The 18,783-nt window shown below is 39.8% G+C and overlaps 1 protein-coding gene and 2 long non-coding RNA genes across 5 annotated transcripts; 2 read left to right on the top strand and 1 right to left on the bottom strand.

Annotated features, from left to right (window-relative positions):
- On the top strand, positions 5,092 to 6,674 carry LOC109728580. The gene is made up of 3 exons (XR_002221024.1): positions 5,092 to 6,065; positions 6,165 to 6,240; positions 6,539 to 6,674. It is a non-coding gene; the product is annotated as an uncharacterized LOC109728580 (long non-coding RNA).
- On the top strand, positions 7,569 to 14,568 carry LOC109728689 (cellulose synthase-like protein G3). Its single transcript, XM_020259162.1, has 6 exons — positions 7,569 to 8,208; positions 11,543 to 11,689; positions 12,033 to 12,158; positions 12,281 to 12,709; positions 13,018 to 13,365; positions 13,697 to 14,568. The coding sequence occupies exons 1-6, from the start codon at positions 7,615 to 7,617 to the stop codon at positions 14,252 to 14,254; spliced, it is 2,202 nt and encodes a 733-aa protein (XP_020114751.1). The 5' UTR covers positions 7,569 to 7,614; the 3' UTR covers positions 14,255 to 14,568.
- On the bottom strand, positions 8,202 to 17,414 carry LOC109728690. 3 transcript variants are annotated; one of them, XR_002221068.1, is made up of 3 exons: positions 16,995 to 17,409; positions 16,704 to 16,840; positions 8,202 to 8,421 (listed from the first exon to the last, which is right to left on the bottom strand). It is a non-coding gene; the product is annotated as an uncharacterized LOC109728690 (long non-coding RNA). The 3 variants fall into 3 exon arrangements; XR_002221069.1 differs by lacking the exon at positions 8,202 to 8,421 and adding an exon at positions 9,293 to 9,452 and having other exon boundaries at positions 16,995 to 17,414; XR_002221070.1 differs by lacking the exon at positions 8,202 to 8,421 and adding an exon at positions 12,703 to 12,942 and having other exon boundaries at positions 16,995 to 17,414.

Raw genomic sequence — 18,783 nt, 5'->3', positions numbered from 1 at the left:
CACAACATCCACCTCCTGTACGAATTCTCTTCGAAACGTCTTAAAGTACGCGTCTTCTTGAACGGACTTTTTCTTTCTGAAGAAGACGTTTTCGATTCCGTTGGTTGATTTTAATAACTCATTCAACCATTGTGGGATCAGAAGAAGTCACTCTTCGTTCATGGTAGACTCATACTACGAGATAAAATTCAACCTAATAGGTTTCACTAACAGAGCTCACAATGATATATTAAAGGTCCACGTATTTTCCACTCGGAAGATAACTTCTCATGATGCTATACCGTGACTTTCGACTCTGTATATCTCTTCTATATAGCCTCCGTCAGTACGTCAGTAGGATACGAGTCGTTAAAGACAGCGGACCTTCTCAACACTAGTAGTTCAGTGTTCATCATTCACCAGCAATGTAGTAAAGTCTCCGTTTTAAAAAGTAAGACGAGATTTCAAACCATTATAGAAAAAGTGTTATCTTCGTGGCAAAGAACGTTAGAACCCGTAAAGTTAACAACTTTTGAAGTCAACGTCAAAATACAAGACTAATCTAGCCTTTATCGACAAGGGATAAAAGTATTGTACATTTTAGTAAACGTCGTTATTCGATTGTTATAAAAAAGTGTGACTATGAACTTATAACGGGCACAATAAACCTACATAACTATCCGACTTCTAGTGGATGAACCTCAACAGGACTTTTTAGGTAGACGATGTAAATTTGTCATGTAACATAATTATGACTACTGGCTCTCGTCAAGTAGACACGTTAGAGGTAGGGAAAGGGGGTATGTTCTTTTCCTTTCACCGTTGAAGGTCGGTCCGATAAAACAACAGGGTTTTCCTTTTGCACCTTACCTACTGCTCATGAAGAGTAGGTAGTCAAGCGCGTTTCCTAGACCACGACAATTATATTTCGACGGCGTGTCACCTTGACGACGACCCCACTCAATAGTTCAATATGGTTATCTCTCGTTTCTTTAATACTCATATACGCTAACGTTTTAATTCTATCTAGTTCAGGCCGAAGAACTTCTAGGGTCGTTACGACGGATGAGATTTTGACAAGTCGTCGAAAATCTCTTCTTTGGTCTACCTTCGTTTAAAGGACGACGAAATCTACGACATTTCCCATACCCGAAGAAAATCGAATTATCGCAGGTAATAAAATCATTATTCGTAGTAGCATACTACGTATAAGTGTAGTGTACCTTATAACAGAATATTATTCCGTGCAGTTACACCAATTAGTAAGCTCGTTTATCAATTTAAATAAAAATGAACGAATCTAACTAATTAATGAAACAATAAGAGACCAGAATTTACTTCAAAAAAAAAAAAAAAAAAAACTACGTTTAAGTCTAGAGTTCTACTTTCTATACAATGAGCATCTCTTTATGGTACGTATATTATTCGATAACGTTTCTTACAGACTTTTGTTCACGGTACCCACATATTTTAACTACCTTGTGTAACGTAACTAATTCCTCGTTTTCGTCGTATTTCTCCTTCAATTTCGAAATTTTATAGTTTACAGCCTACTCCGCGAAGTTGTTTACGGTCTTAAAGTTCCGGCCCAATCAGACCGAAAGGAAAATGAGAAGAACGCACGACGGCATTGACAAACCTCTATATCTGTTAAACCTGTTTCCAAACACGACGAACAACGTCTAGGACTTACCTAGGTAGACACAGTGTTCAAAAAGTGATATTGTAGCAATATATTGTTTACCTACAACCTTACGAAACATCTTGATATCCGGAAACACACTCAGGTCTAGACAAAAGTCAATACATTAAATTGAAACTTCACCGACCATATCGGTCAAAAGAAACCCAATAAAATTTACGTTCTGAGTCATTCAACAAGACCTAACACGCTCCTAGTTGACAGAAGATGAAAGTCCTATATTATATATAACTTATATTAATCTATGGAAAACAAGATTTTAAATATCAGCAACCTACAGGTCTGCCCTTAGAAAGTCACTGAGTAGGGAAAAGACAGCATAACGTCTAACTACACAACTTTCTCTAGGTTACATAACTAAGACTAGAACAACAAGTTGAGTTTCCAGCCCACCGGACGCTCTACTTGAGACCGCTCCTCAACTATACGTGTCTCACAAACAAACTCTTAGTTGATCTACTGGACCTTGGACTTCTTCGGCACCGGTAATACAGACGTAAACAAAAGGTCGTCTTGTTGTGGAGGCTTGGTAGAGAATGAGGGTTCAACCGTGTCCGATACGTCTCCATCGTAGTAAATTATATATCACGATCTGAAATACGATAAAATCAAATCTTTATAGTTTGTTACAAAGATAATGTAAAATTTACGTGGTGAAAAGTAGTACAAGACTCCTCCAACGCTCGCACTTTGAACGGTCCGGGTAGGAGGTAAATATGCCTTTCTAATAGATGAAGTTAAATTTAATGTTGTGACTCGAAAAGAATCATAACTAACCTGACTTTTATAATGAAAAAAGTAATGTTGCGAACAGGAAGATTAGGAAAACAGACAACAGTTGGTACGGATAATATACCTCCTAGTACGACGAAAAGAACACAACGGACAACACAGAAAGAAAAGGGGTAAAGCGTAATCTAACATGCTATGCCGTTAATCTAACCCCCTTGAAGTTCGTGTCAAGTTTCATGGACATCTGGGACTCCTCATGCGGGCCCTGTTAGAGTTCAAGCCGGAACAACTTCAGCAGATACTTACCCGTTTCCAAAGAGTGAGATCATGTTAGTTATAGCATTTGTGTAAGAAAAAATTTTTTTGTAAAGTGAGACTATAAGAAGAAACAAAAGACAAACGTCCCTTGAGGTAAACGTCTATAAACACTCGATTGTCTACATAGCCTTCCCGATTAACACTCCTGATAGCACGCTAACCTACTTTGCACGGCACTCAAATTCTTACGTCGAAGGTATTACCCGTTGTTGTGAGAGATATCCTTCTACCTCTGGCGACGATTACGATAGTTCGCACTATAACAAAAACGACGATCAAACATACAGTGTCCTCAAACTAAGGTAAAGACCGGAGATGTCTAAACATTAAAACATAATGTATTCTACGCCTCGATTTTACCTTTCAGTACATCTAAACATTAAAACATAATACAGTTTGGATTACACGGTCACAACATAGGAACAATAAGAACAAGAATAAAGCTAGGATGTAGGAGAACTTCACAAAAGATCTAACGGTCAAGAACAACCATCTATTTTATGAACCACGAACAAGCCTAACCTACGAACAAGTAAATCAACCCATTTTGACAAAACACTACTTACTCCGTACATTCTCATTCTACCCCTACGGACGATGTTATGTTACACTGTATTATTATTAAAATTATTTCTGTTTCTACAGCCACACCCCAAAAAAAAAGCCGGTTAAACGTATTTTTTAGGTGATCAAAACCCGAAAACGTTTTAGCCCGGTGTAAAAGGCAAAAACGTCTAAGCCAGGTGAAAAAGTCGTTGAACTGGTTTTATAGAAACATGAAAAAAGAGAAAGGAAAAAAAAAAGAGAGCAAGAAAAAAAAAAAGAAAAGGTCCTCTCGCCGCTTCCGTCTTTGCGGTGTGGGGAGCGGGGCCGCTGCAGCGAGAGCGAGCGAAGCTGCTGCAGCGGCCGCTGCTCGGACGGAGGGGGCGGAGCCGGAGAGGGAGCTGGAGAGGAGGATGGCACGGAGAGGAGGATGGCACGGAGAGGGAACTGGAGACGAGGCTGGCCGCTGCTCGGACGGAGGGGGGCGGAGCCGGAGAGGGAGCTGGAGAGGAGGATGGTGCCGTGCGTAGGCAGTGTCGGTGCGTGTGGTGCGTGAGGTTGGGTGGGTGGTGTCTGTAGCAGCTGCTGCTGCTGCTGCTGCTACCATCTCCGCTTCTACCTCTTCCCCTTTGCCTCTCCTAGTTTTCGCGCAACTCGCGCCCGCGCGTCGCCGTCGCCCGCCCGTGCGCCCGCGCGACGCCGACGAAGAAGAAGTAGCATTACCACATTACCACGTGATAATGTGGTAATTATCACATTACCATATTAATGTAGTAATTACCACGTTACCAATGTGGTAATTACCACTGTCGCTTATTACCACATTACACGTGGTAATTACCACTGTCGCTTCTCGGCCCGGTTTCCCTGCTGCGCCAACTGCTCCATAGCTGCTCCGGCAGGCGCATCTGCGGCTCATACCGCGTCGTGCGCGCCCCCTACCCCCGCTTGAGGCGCCGGCTCCTGTCCCCGGTGCTGAGCGACAGCATCCGCGGCTGCATCAACTCCGCGAAGGTGCGGGTCGTGCTCGTGGGGTGCGTGTGGTGCTTGAGGTTGGGTGCGACTGCCGCTCGCGCTCGTGGGGTGCGACTGCCGCTCGCGCTTCGTCCGAGCGCGCAACGCCCGCCGCCCGCGCGCCCGCGCGTCGCCGTCGCCCGCTACCACATTACCACGTGGTAATGTGGTAATTACCACATTACCACATTAATGTGGTAATTACCACGTTACCAATGTGGTAATTACCACATTAAAGTGGTAATTACCACATTACCACGTGGTAATTACCACCGTCGCTTCTCGGCCCGGTCTCCCTGCTGCGCCAACTGCTCCATAGCTGCTCCGGGCACCCATTTCCCGCGCTGTCGCTTCTCCCTCTTACTCCTCGGCCGCCGCACCGGCGCCGCGGCCACGCCCGGTCGAGCCGCCGCCGCAGCGCCTCCGCCAGCTGCGACAGCCGGTACAAGAGCCCCGTCAGCGCTTGCCCCGGTCTCGGCCCCGGCTTCGCCCCTCCTACCGCCGCTCCGCCCCCTGCCGCCTCGTCCGGGCCAGCCGCGACTGCCGCTCGCACTTCGCTCGCTCGAGGGCCCCGACGCCGCCTGTCGCCGTTCCATCGTTAAAGGACATCCTACTTCTTCTTTTTCTTCTCCTCCTTTTTCTTTTTCTTTTCTTTTCTTTTCTTTTCTTCTTCTTCTTCTCCCTTTTTTTTTTCCACGAGGTCGTCCTCCTATTTCTTCTTCTTTTTCTTTTTTTCTTCTTTTATAACGACATCCTACTTCTTCTTCTTCTTCTCCTCCTTTTTCTTTTTCTTTTCTTTTACTGTATGCTGCATGTATTTGGAATCTAAGTTGGCTAGCTGAATTCTAAATTACCTTGCTGAATTCTGCTGGCTGAAAATTCCATAGAAGTCCCTTCTCTGTATTGCCCAGCTGAATTCCCAATTGCCTAGCAGAATCCTGTGTTCCTAATTCAGGTCTGCAGAATCTGAATTGCACTATCAGACTAAGAATAGGTAAAGAAAAAGGGTTTCTTAATTTTGCAATAGCTTCCTTTTTATATGAAACAATATATGTCAGTTTGCTTTCCAGGTTTCAAAATCTAGGTTCTGAATTCAGAATACGAACTCTGGACAAAGGATATTTATTTTCCTTATATTCTCCATAGAATTCCAAATTGCAAAGCTTAATCCTGAATTCCCGTGCTATGATGATCTCCTCCTTGAATATCAAATAATTGCGGTGATTGAGACGGGCGCAACCCTCCTTCGTTGCTGATGGGGTACGTTGGATGGCCTATTCTATAGGCAACCAGTTCCTCATATTTGTGCTGAAATGCTTGTAGTTCTTATACAACTAGCACTACTAACTAACAAGACTTCGGTGCCAAACTAATGATGTTTGATTTTATGGAGAATCTGAGCACAGAATATTTGTTTCCCTTCTATTCATCGTGGAATTCCGAGTTGCCTACTTGAATTCTCAATTCTCTAGCTTAATTCTAAATTCAGAAATTAGAAGGCATGATTCAGAATCACAGTAAAGTGCTTGGTGCATATAAAAGTTTCGATTTGGGAATTATGGCCTGATTTGCATAAGGGTATTTGGTGCATATGAAAGGTTCAAATTTAGCAATCTAAATTGCGGCGGCGGTGTTCCAAAATTTTGAATTCTGCATTCTTAAAGGTTAAAATTGCATATGAAAACTTGGGGTGCAAAATTTTGAATTCTGTATTTGCAGTTTTGGATATTGTCTTGCATCGACAACATTTTAGAATTCAAGATTCAAAGGTTAAAAGGTTAACACTTGAAAGCTTAAAATTTACAATGCAGAATTGTGTTTCAAAGATTGCAAACATTGATTATCTGTTTAAATTCCCAGTTTTTGTTGTTTGCAGGGTTTGAGTCTGCCTGCAACTGCTCATTTGAGTATTGGTATTTATCACAATTCCTGATTATTGGTGGCTCCAAAAGGTGTAAATTTTAATTCCACATTTTATTTCTTGCGCACTTTATGTTCCACACTTTTGTCATACAGTTCCATGCCCTCCCTCTTGAATGCCCCGCATGTTAGTCCATTTACTTTTCCGGAATTTATCTGTACCTCTTATGCCTTGCTATTGAATTTTGTCGATACTTTACATTCCAAAGTAGTTTGTTTCCACATGCATTATTTCCATGCTATTTGATTCGTTTCCATATCCTTCTTTAGTCTGCAGTTTAATATTCGAATTTCTCTTCTCTAATGATCGACTTTTCTATTTTTTTGCAGATATTGAATTTGTGTACAATTTTTCTCTGTTCAAATTCCTATGACTCAATTATTTATACTGTTGGTTGTGGACTGAGCATTAAAGAAAGATATTGGACCTTTTCCATGCATGAATCTATACATATATATTGATATATATCTTCTGTTTCTTTTCCTGCGAAATGGTGCACGCGAGCGGGTGGCACGAGTGCTGGTGCGCGGGCGTGAGCTGGCGTGGACGCGAGCTCGCGCGGGGTGGGTTTTTTTTTTTTTTGTAAACTTATAATTTGGCCCCCAGGGCCATCTCTGGCTCCCTCTTCTCCATTCTCTGCCTTCTCCCTGCCTACTACCTCATACAGGTAAACATAGCAGAATTAAGTTCCGCATTTCCATGTTGTTCTCTTTATTTCTCTGTTTTCTTCTTTCAGAGTAATAGTTCTAATAATTTACTATTATATCCACTTCCCGCCGCATCGCGCGGGGTTCCTTAACTAGTATACATTATTGAAGCAACAAAAGCGGAACAGGCAACTGGTAACCATCCACGTTTCAACATCATTACATAACTTAACTGGAGGCGCAAACAGCATCAATATTTGTCACGTATTCACAATTCATTCGATCGCAATCCCAAAGGCCTACTAGCCAGGACGAATCAGGCTTGAATACTAAACAATAATACAAAAGAAGACTTTGGAGGCTCGTGCTGTTGACCGCCGCTTGCAAGCCGCCGGGAAATGTTGCCACTGACGTGGTCAATGTGGTATGGCCGTATGGGCCAAGCAAGCCCAAAAATATCATTTATTTTGTTTCGATTGCGAGCAGCTGTTCTGTAGTGACTAGTGAGTTGAGGTGCGGAAAGAAAAATAAAGAAAGAAGAAAACAAACAAGAAACTGTGCTTCCCAATGTAGAGGGCGCAATAATAATAATTAATTAATTTCGGGTCTTCTATCCACATGTTAGCTAGTGGATGCTATCCATATGTAGATGCAGCCAGCATTGCTCGTATATAAAAGCCAAAGGGAGTGGAGCTCCTGTCAGCACTCCCTCCGCATTAATCTTCTGCCGTCCAAACTTTTGTCAAGGGCTTGCTAGGATGCCGGCCCTCTTGGACTCCTCTACCAGTCTCCACACTCTCCATGTCGACCGTCACGTCGGTTTGTACCGCGCCCACATGCTGGTCTACTCCCTTGCCATCCTCGTCCTCCTCTACCACCGCACCGCCACCCTCCTCACCGCCTCCAAGAATTCCTTCTCCTCATTAGTAATTCACTTCTCCCTGCTCCTCGCCGACGCAATACTCGCTTTCATGTGGGCGTGCTGCCAGGCCCTCCGCTGGCGCCCCGTCCGCCGCCGTGAGTTTCCCCACCGGCTCCCCGACCCTGATCTCCATGAGTGGCCAGCGCTCGACGTCTTCGTGTGCACTGCAGACCCCCGCAAGGAGCCGCCGGCGAGCGTGGCGAGCACCGCCCTGTCGATGATGGCGCTGGACTACCCCGCCCACAAGCTGTCGGTCTACGTGTCAGACGACGGGGGTTCAGAGGTGACCCTCTTTGCGTTCATGGAGGCGGCGCGCTTTGCGAGGTATTGGTTGCCCTTCTGCAGAGAGAAAGGTCTCGTGGGGAGGTCGCCGGAGGCCTACTTCGCCTCTCCGGATCCCTGTGGGGACTCCGAGTCCCAGAAGATGAAGGTACGCGCTTTTCACCGCATGCCTGCATGCATAGTCCCCGCGCTAGCTAGCTAGATACCCGGATAATTGATACGACTAACTTTGACATTGAGTTCCTCTTATTTTCCCACTTACTATGTTTTCGTAGCTAAATTATTAGGGACGTACTCCTCTAATTCGGCTGAACCTTTGAAAAACGTCAAACTTCTTGTTGCAAGATAGATCGTTTTAATCCTGTTGAGGTAAAAAATAAAATAAAATAATTATTTTAGATGGAAAAAATAAACGAGTGAAATCCTAAACTATTGTGAGTAGGTGTACAAGTACCTGTAGATAGGACTACAATTAGCATTGCTCCAGTTAGATCATAGAAAAATACTATATATGCACCTCATATATTGGTGTATATCTTTATCCCTAGCATTCAAGTGTTTTATAAAATTCTTTTAGGATATTTCCAATTAAAAAAAATTTTAAGAAAGAAAAATAGCATGCTATCCACTAAAAAAAATAAATTTAGTTGAAAATATAAATCAACTACAATTCAAACTTGGAGCCCCGGATACTAATCACCAAACCCTTTGCCACTTGCACTAGCGACGATCAGTAAAAAAAAAAATTTGTTAATACGAGGAATGAGCAATCCTCATGAATATTATACTTATAATGAGTGTACTGATAGTTTTGTTCTAAATAATAGAAAAAAAATACTATATATAGTGAAATACATTTTACACTCCTTGCATTCAAGGATTTATAACATCTCTTTAATTTGTTAGTACTAAAAATAACAAGTGAATATTTTCTCCAAAAAAAAATAACAAGTGAATAGATCCTACAACCTTTTAAAAGCTCGAAAGTAAATCTTACACCTATAGGACAGACAGAGAAAGCGTTGCTCAAAATGATAATAGAGAGCTGTACGGATGTACCGATGTTGAAGCAAAAGCACGACGAAATTACAATTTAGGGATTAGAATCCATACATTTAGTAGAGTTAACTACTCTCTCATTGATGTTTGCGTCGATCTCAATAAAGTTATTAAAACGTACGGCATGACTTAGGCTTATTAATTAGGAACTACGAATGCAGCGAAAGCGAGGAGGTTGTGAAGAGCACGTGGATCCAAAAAAACACACAGGAGATCATTAGCTGGAGTGATTCTCAGCCAACGGGAGATCAGGGGAACTGATGGGGTTGGCCCCAAATTAATCGACCTTATCACGACACGTTGCAAGCGCGGCCATATAAAATCTGTAATTCACTAAAATAAGATAGCAAATAAAATAAGATAGCAAATAATAACTTACGATCCGAACTGATATTCTTTTAGTGTGTTGCAAGCTAATAAGTTAGATTTAGGCATTGTTTAGGATTACGAGAAGATTATGTTATGTGCGGTAAAAAAATATGATGAAAAAATATTCTGTTTATTTTCTTCATTCTAATACTAAGCCACCCATTAAGATTTTAGTTGCACATCAAAAAAATTTATTTACAGATAATTTATTCAATAGAAGAATATTCTTGCATAGTTGAAAGTAAAAAATTTATTTTTCACTCTTTGAAAGATCTTCACATTTAAAATTTAGTATAATAAATTAATAGCATATTTTACTTACAAGATGATTCATCTTACTCCCAAAAGAATAATTTGCAGGGCATATATGTTACTCATTTAACTAAGTTTCTAGCTTTAAATCACAATGAAAAATTCTCATATCAAATAGAATAGGAAAAACTTCAAATACCCCCATGTGGTTTCGCACTTTCTCACTTTAATACCATGTGGTTTCAAGTGTATTAAGTTAGTACCATATGGTTTTGCACTTTTTCACTTTAGTACCCAATGATTTCAAGTGTATCAAGTTAGTATTTTGTATTTTTACACTTTCTCACTTTAGTACCCTGTGAGTACTAAACTTGTGTCCAACTCCATGCGTAGCGGATTGACCCTGTTGCTATATTTTAGTGGAATTAATCCGTACCGTCTATATCAAATGATGCAGATTTTTGTACTACAAAATTCTACGCATTGAGTTATAAAAAATCTATTTTCTCAAAATTCAACTCCTAAGCTTTTTGAATATGAAATAGAGTATTGATACGAGGATACCAAAATACTATTATTTTAAGCTACTAATATACCGCAAATAGATTTATATACCGCAAATAGATTTATCTGTAGAGTATAAATTAGCACATCTTAAGTAATAATAGAGAGTACTCAAAAGTTAAGTACCCAACACAATTCCATAGCAATTTACAGGGGGGTATTTGAAGTTTTCCTAATAGAATATTACTAAATAATTTATTTCAACATCTAAATTAAAGCCCGAATGATTTCGGCATTTTAATTTGGTTGGATAATATATTTTATCTATAAAATAAATTTTTTTTATCAGAAAAAAATAATTTGAAATCAAATTTTGATATTCATTCTAGAAATTTTATCATGCTCCTTTATACTCATATACTATTTCTTACAAGTAAATTAAAAAATACGCTGAATAAGCTTGCATCCCAGAAGGTCTATGATGATTTCTAGTGTGATTCGAAAATGCAGTTTGATATTTATTCCTCGAAAGACCCTGTTACTAATAACTTCATAGGATAGCAATTTCATCTAAGAGATAATTTTATCGTACTCTGGAAAAATGAGTTGAAGTGGTATTTCATTCAAAACATTTAATTAAATTCCTCACCTATAAATACTACATGAGTCTCGAGTAAATAAAAAAAAATATCAAACAAAATATTCATATAACTGAGCCGTTAATTTTAGAGAGATGACCATATTTTATTATAAGAAATATTATGACAATCCAAACACTTCAATGCCCGAATTTTTTCTTTTTTAATGGTAATCACAGTGATCGGTCATGCCTATACAGTAATGTTTTAAACTCCAGAAAATTTATTGTTAGGCATCCAATCAGGCCCCCAGTAAGTTAATGAAGATTGTCATTTTCACGTGGGTGTACAGTTATCTAGCCTGGGACTTACAAACAGCAGCATCATGCCACTTAACAGGGATCTGTATACCAAGGAAAAGGATCCACCTACTAACGAAAGTTCTACGAAAATTAGCATCACTATTTAACTTTGTTGCGCCATCTACAATCCAAATGGAGAAGTGGATATGGATTTGATTCCCTTAAGTGCGTTTATTTCTTTAATTTTCTAAATCAAGTTCAATGCCTCAGCAAGCCAACTTCAATTTGCGAAGTTCAAGAAAGACTACAACATATGATAAAAGAACAGGAAGAAAACGGCATATTATACCTTAGATCTGTTCTACATTTGCAGAGTTAGATGCTTTTACTTTTTTCCTTTCTACTGTACACATTGCAGATGATGTTTGATGCCATGAAAGAGAATGTGGAAAGTGCAATGGACAAAGGCTGTGTTAGAAATGACTTTACTGCCTCTGCCGAAGAACTCCAGTTTTTCGAGAAATGGAAGGGATTTGTTCGCAACAATCACCCTTCTATCATCAAGGTTAATTATATTTCTCACCTCATCTGTATAAGCAATTTGTTAAATGCCCAAGACAAATTGGACAGTGTTATGATTCATGATCAAGTATCAATTAATTATCTGCTTGACAGAGTCTCAATGGAATTAAATTATGTTCAATTGCGGATTTAATGAATCGTCATTTTTCTTAATCAAATTTCTGAGTCTCATAGACTATTAAAATATAATGTTAGATCACAATAAAGCACAGCTAATTTAGCTTACCAAAATTATCTTTTGTTTAGAAAATCAAGATTGATGCACGAGCAAGTACTGCTCAACAGTATGCAAACTGTTTTATTTGGGGTTCCAAATTAATTTATAGGTTCTGCTCAAAAGTGATGAAGACAGGGATATAACAAGCACTCCATTGCCAAATCTCGTCTACCTCTCGAGAGAGAAACGTCCCAGCTATCCTCACCACTTCAAGGCCGGCGCGCTCAATGTTCTGGTAACAGCACACTCCAAGCTATCTCAATAGCATCATCATCATTATACACACATCATGAATACCTTTTCCTCGACATTCATTATACTAACTACAGTTGATTTCTTCTGGTTAATCCTCACAAGCTTCGAGTGTCTGGAATTATGTCGAATGCTCCCATTGTTCTGACGGTTGACTGCGACATGTACGCTAACGACCCCAAATCTCCTCAAAGAGCCCTCTGCTACTTCCTCGATCCATCGCTTGCCCCAAAGCTTGCCTTTGTTCAGTTCCCACAGCATTTTGAGGGGCTCAACAAGCATGACATATATGGAGGCGAGATTCGGCGGCTCTTCAGAATTAATAGCTATGGCTTGGATGGTCTCCATGGGCCTAACTATGTAGGCACCAACTGTTTCCACTCCCGTCGTGCCCTCTGTGGCTCCTCACCTTCTTCAAACTTGACCGATTCAAAAGCTCCTTATGTTGGCTCGATTGGCTCGGAGCCAACCATGGCTCGTGTGCATGACATGGCTGCCTGTGACTACGAGCAGGGTACGAAATGGGGTTCCACGGTGAGTGGAATTAAGAAGCACGTCAAGAGACGGCTCTTTGTTTTGTGCCACCTCTGTCTTTTTTCTTCAAACTCAAATTCTATACTTTAAATGTGCCGGTACTGGACGGACTAATTATATCTATTTTACAATAGATTAGCTTGCAATTGATGTACCCTGGCCGGATGCATCTGATTTCGCACAAGCAAGACCTCCATGTCTATATAAACTTTAAACAGCTTACCATCTCCAGCCTGTTTAGTCAAATTAACGAGTGAATCAAGTGCACGATGAAATGCAGCTGATTTGTTTGTTCGTATGTTTTGCAGATCGGTTTTAGGTATGGGTCGCTCGTTGAAGATTACTACACAGGCTTTCGACTGCACTGTGAAGGGTGGAAGTCAGTGTTTAGCGACCCAGCACAGCCTGCGTTCTTGGGAGATGCGCCAAAGAGCCTACATGATTCGCTGAGCCAGTGCAAGAGATGGGTTGTGGGGCTCTTTGAGGTGGCCTTCTCACGATACAGTCCCCTCACGTTCGGTACAAGGAATGCTTCCCTGCCAATGGGATTAGGCTATGGATATTACGCCTTCTGGGGTATTTGGTGCGTTCCTATCATAACATATGCCCTTCTCCCACAGCTAGCACTAGTCAGCCAGAAACCCCTCTTTCCAAAGGTATTATATTATGCATACATGCATCTCTCTGCTCTGTTCAATATATTCCTATTACACAAATTATACAGTTTCTTTCGCACACAAGTCTCTTAACCCATAAATATCCACAACAATTCCATGCTCCATTACGCAATTAATCATTAATTCTATAAGTTTGTTTGAGTTATAGCTAGGTAGATTAGTTTAAAGAATTGCTTGTTGTGCAGAGGCTCCAACAATGATAATTACTAGTACTGTTCTGTAGTATTTTGTAAATCTGTGGTAATTAAAAACTAGAGACAACCTGCTTGCAATAGAGATACTAACACCTAATATATGTAAACGTTTGCAGGCTTCTGAACCGAGGATTTACTTGTGCGCGTACCTCTTCTTGGCCGCCTACGGCCAAGACCTCGCGGACTTTGTAATGAGTGGGGGAAGTGTCGCAAGGTGGTGGAGTGACCAGAGGATGTGGATGATCCGAGGTGTCACATCATATCTCTTTGGGACTATTGAATTTGCACTCAACCAAGTTGGCATACCTTCGCAAGGATTCAATGTCACCAACAAAGTCATGGAAGAAGAGCAGAGCAAGCGCTACGATAACGGGGTCTTCGATTTCGGTATAGCCTCACCCTTCTTCATCTCGTTGGGGACGACAGCAATCCTGAGCTTAGCCTCTTTTATTGCTGGGATCACGAGAGTAGCTGTCATAGGTATCAGAGTGTTCGACGAAATGTTTGTGCACTTGTTCTTAGCCGGATTCATTGCAGCCAACTGCTTGCCTATCTATGAGGCTATGTTCTTCAGAAGCGATAACGGAAAGATGCCACGCAATGTGACCCTCACATCTATTTTCTTGGCGGGGCTTGTACTGTACGTCGGGGGTTTTCTCTTCAACACTTACTAGAGCGAGAAGCAAGCAAGCCTCATATCTTCTAATCATACTACAAAAATTGTCTTTTCGGGATGCTTTCTAATAATAAGGATACTCCCATAATTCACCTAATTTGGTAATGACGGAGACAGTAAAAGATTGGAGTATGAATCAATACAAGGAAATGCCATGTAATTGACATTGTGAAGGCTATCTCGCAGAAATCAGATTTCTCTACGCTGAGCTTGTAAGGATCCTTAGGAGAAACATTTTCGCATTTAGAGCATGTTTGGTTCATGATTGGAATGAGAATGTGAAATGGAATTGGATTGCACTGAGATGAAAAATGGAATGACGAATCAACCAAAAATATTTGGTTCGGAATCATCCACAAATGTTTGGTTCAGAATAATCAATTATAACACCTAGAATTTTGAAAGAGGCTTTTGGTTAAGAGGAAGGAGAGTGATGAAGAGAGAGGAGAGGGAGGTGTTTGTAAGAGAAGGCTCTGATGTTGTTTAATTCTAGAATGGACCAATCTAGGATTCGAGTACGGATTAGGCCATCAATGGATTGGGTCAAACCCCATTCCAAAGTGGAATAGGAGTCGAAATCTGATTCTTATAAACAAACAACAACTATCAAAATCAGTAAACCTCATTATGATTCAAGAGTCTAAAATAGGCGAACAAGAACAAAACAAGCCCTTAGAATTTAGGATTTGGGAGGGTTTATGGCTAGGAGTTCGGGTTTATGGCTTGCGGTATGTCACATGGAAGCTGATCACCCAACTCTTTAACCCGTTTAATCCAAAAAGAATAGTTTTATTTCAACACATGTTTTTGTTTTTAAAAAAACCTTTTAGTATCAGCACTATAAAATTCATTAAGCAAACAAAATTAACATCATTAAACAAACAGAAGAAAAAGTGAAAACTATATATAAGACAATTTACAAAATACGAAAGAAAAGAAAAACTAGAATATGAAATAAAACTATTGCAAAAGAAAAGAACAAAAAAAAGACAATTAAACTATAGATCAAATTTAAAAATAATCAGTATAAGGATCTGTTTCAAAATGTGCATCTCTCTCGAGAAATAAAAAAAAANTAATAACACATAAAAAAAGAGGTGAAGCAAAGAAGGAAAAAGAAAGACAAAGAATAACAAAAGAAATAACAATTCAAAAAAGTGATGAGAAAAGATTAGTAAAACTTGTTATAGAAAAATAAAGTAGATGCTCCCCTTTAATATCACAGTGTTCTAGATAAAAGAATACAAATTTTTAACAATATTGTGAAGATATTACAATAATAATTAAAATAATTGTAAAAATAAGTCGGAAATAATTCAAATTTACAACTATAAAGTGATAAGGTAAATAGAAACAACAAAAGATAGAAATAAATATTGCAAAAATATTATTTTGGAAGTTCTAGATACGTGAACTCACTTACATCAGACAGAAAACAAGAAAAAACAAAATAGCAAAAGCAACACGAAAGTAGATTACAAAAGAAAGAAAATAAAACATAATGTAAAATAAAACAAACAGAAATAAAAAACAATACGAGACAAAACCACAAACAAAGAAGCGTAAGAAAGGGGAAAGGAAGGATAAAAGATAGTGATCAGAAATGGATAAAATAGAAATGAAATAATTAACAAAATGTATATAGACAACTACAAGAATAGGAAGGAGGATTATCTTCCTTAGAGAGATGGAAGGGAAAGCGCAAAGATATTTTTCTAACCAGTCACAGTATCAATCATTGGTTAAACAAATAAGACAAGAAGGTTAGAAAGAACTAGTTGAAATTTACGCATTAATCTCAATATGTTAGAATTAGTAATGAATGAACTCGATTGGCTGGCTAGTCATGGGCCCACTTAGCCTCTCGAAAGTTCTGTAGCAACCACTCGGTCAATAACACAACCTAAGTCTCCAACCTATTTTATCCAAATTGACCTCTCTTAATGGCTATGTTTCATTTCAACCCATATATCTATTTGAGCCCTAGTGAAGCAATTAGCCGTGATATGTTCTTATTCAAAAGCAAAGGTTCCAGGACTCAAATCAGGTCATGAGCTAGACCTAGACTTGACTGAAAATGCTTTCAAGCTGGGATGCCGCAAACCCCAATCAAATATATAAATAGGTGAGACATAGCAAGTCATCCTGAATCAAATAACTAAATAGGTGAGATGTAACTCCAGTTAATTCGCTTGATTTAGAACATTTCACTTTGTATTCAGTTAGCCTCAGTTGTTGATGTTATCAAAAGCCATTCCGGACCTGATATGAACCCTTATCAAAACATGCGCTCATCCAAAGCTAAAACCAATCTACAGAGCTTTCAATAGTAGAATCTAGTTCTAATGTTCTTACTTTAAATTTTCTCTAAGAAGAGTCGGGATCTAAAATTGTACGCAGAGCAGAGATGCACGAAATAGAAATATGTTAGGAAAAGAGGATTTTACCTTAACCATGTCGGCGTTCCACGTTAGATATATTCATCTGATCCAGCAGCGCAATGGTATCCTCTCTGGTCTCATTATCGAAACATGCAGCCTCCTGAAACTCGTTCGGACTCGATTGCATACTCTGCAAGAAAATACTGAAAAGAGATACGCATCAAAACACGAAGATCACAGATTCCATTGTATATTCAGGGGAAACAAAAGCAAACCATAAAATAGCCAGATACATAAAGCAACTAAGAATTGAAATAAAGGGATTTGAAAATCGATGAACAGGCGTAAATAGATTACCTCTTCCGATTAGAACCCTAGCTCCAATTAGAAGTAATCTCCCCCACCAATGATAGAGCAATCTAATCGGATACGCTCTACGGTTTATCGATTGAAGGAATTGGGCGATAAGAGAGGAGAGGAGGGAGCCGAGGGGGGTCGCCCTAGGGTTTTAGCCCGTACAGTTTCTCGATTGGAGGAATCGGGCGATCGGAAGGGAAAGAGGTTCGCTCTAGGGTTTTGACGAAAGGAGGAATCGCGTGAAGGATTCGAGCAATCGAAGGGGATTAGGGGATACGAGAGAACGCAGCGGGAACAGAGAAAATCAAAAGGATGCCTCAGTAGCGTCTCTTTGTTGGGCGAAGGCCCAAACACTGATCTGTAATTACTTGTGCGGGCTTGATCAGGCCCAATCTGATAAAAGATTGGTGAAAATGCACGAAACCCCCTCAACTAAATGGTCTTCTCAACTACAATTTGTTTTTTGAGAGAACTCAAACCCAAAGCAGGTACAAATTTTACATCGTTCCCATCGATAGGTATATTTTATCAAACTGAATTTATCACATTCTGATTTTTGACATAACTAAAGCCCAGAAGAGTTGTATAAGCTTTTGGATAAATCGGTTGGGACAAATTTTTAAATAATCACATTTCTTCAGTCAGATATTGTGGACCAGGTTTAATTCACGGCCTCTCTGATTACCATAATACATAGTTTATAGGCAAGTTCCGAGGGCCATAGCAAAGTGTTAAGTTTGCTATTTGAATCGAGCCTAGAAGCCTTCCCATAAATCTTTTCATAGGCCTCTGGGTCTTCGGTCGAAAAATTTATGACCGGTAAACACAATTTGAGCACACGGCCTGTCAATACTTCAATTATAGGCCTACGCGCATTCGGTTAAACAATCCAGTCTATGGATCCTTCTATTTTCCAATTCTGTAGCTAAAAACTTTGGATATTTATCTCTTATGAAAATCTCTTTCCCAAATGCATTGTGAAGTAAGAGAAAGGCAAAAAAAAACAAAAGAAAGAAAAAAAAAAAAAAAGGTGAATAAACAAATACAACATATATCATTGTTTCTCTAAACCAAAACAAACAAATTTTAATAACACTCTTTCTATAAGAAAGAGATGTTGTCATGGCCCATGAGCCAATTAGGCAAAACTATCCATTTTAGCGAAAACTTCTATTTTTTTTGGTGCAAACGAATATTTGTAATGGCCCATGATATGTGTACACAAAAAAAATGGATGCACATCTAACATCCTTCCATCTAGAGATTTTCTGAAAATTTGTTAGCAAATTGAAGTATTAGTTAATAGCCAATAGACGTAGATACTGAATTTAACTAAATTCATAGCTTAACTAGTAAAATTTAAATAAAAACTTAAAAATTTAAAAGGGCGTCAAAACAAAGGGGTCCTCTTTTCTAATGGCCCATAGTCAAAGTGGTATGAGCGTATATTTTCAAAAAATATACTTATGAAAGAAGGGCCAGGCTTCAGACACAGTCTATGAAAATCTAGCCCAAATCATTTAATTATACATTTGGATCAAAGAAGGCTGGGCCGGGGCCGGTTAGGCCTACTGCCACAAAATTTACGGACGGTTGTGCGACCCGGGCTTGCAGAGGCCTAATACAACTAAATAGGCCATCAGAATCAGGCCCCGGACCAAATCGGTTTCTTGGGTTGCTGTGGACTCACGAGAAAAGTTCAACGACCCCTAAGAAGCCCATCTCGCTTTCCACAGTGCCCACCTCAAAATTGATCATGCGTGGGCCGTGCGAAGTTCTCGCCTGTCGG

Source organism: Ananas comosus, linkage group 24, assembly GCF_001540865.1.
Source record: "Ananas comosus cultivar F153 linkage group 24, ASM154086v1, whole genome shotgun sequence".
NCBI classification, from domain to species: Eukaryota; Viridiplantae; Streptophyta; class Magnoliopsida; order Poales; family Bromeliaceae; genus Ananas; species Ananas comosus.
Note: the sequence above shows the minus strand (reverse complement) of the source record. Positions and strands in the feature narration are given on the sequence as shown.

What these genes read in the sequence shown, in the direction of transcription:
- LOC109728689 (XM_020259162.1), top strand. Translation starts at nt 7,615, where the DNA reads ATGCCGGCCCTCTTGGACTCCTCTACCAGTCTCCACACTCTCCATGTC. An exon ending in ATCACCCTTCTATCATCAAG is followed by an intron (nt 11,690 to 12,032) that starts GTTAATTATATT and finishes ATTAATTTATAG; the next exon opens with GTTCTGCTCAAAAGTGATGA. An exon ending in AGAAACCCCTCTTTCCAAAG is followed by an intron (nt 13,366 to 13,696) that starts GTATTATATTAT and finishes AAACGTTTGCAG; the next exon opens with GCTTCTGAACCGAGGATTTA.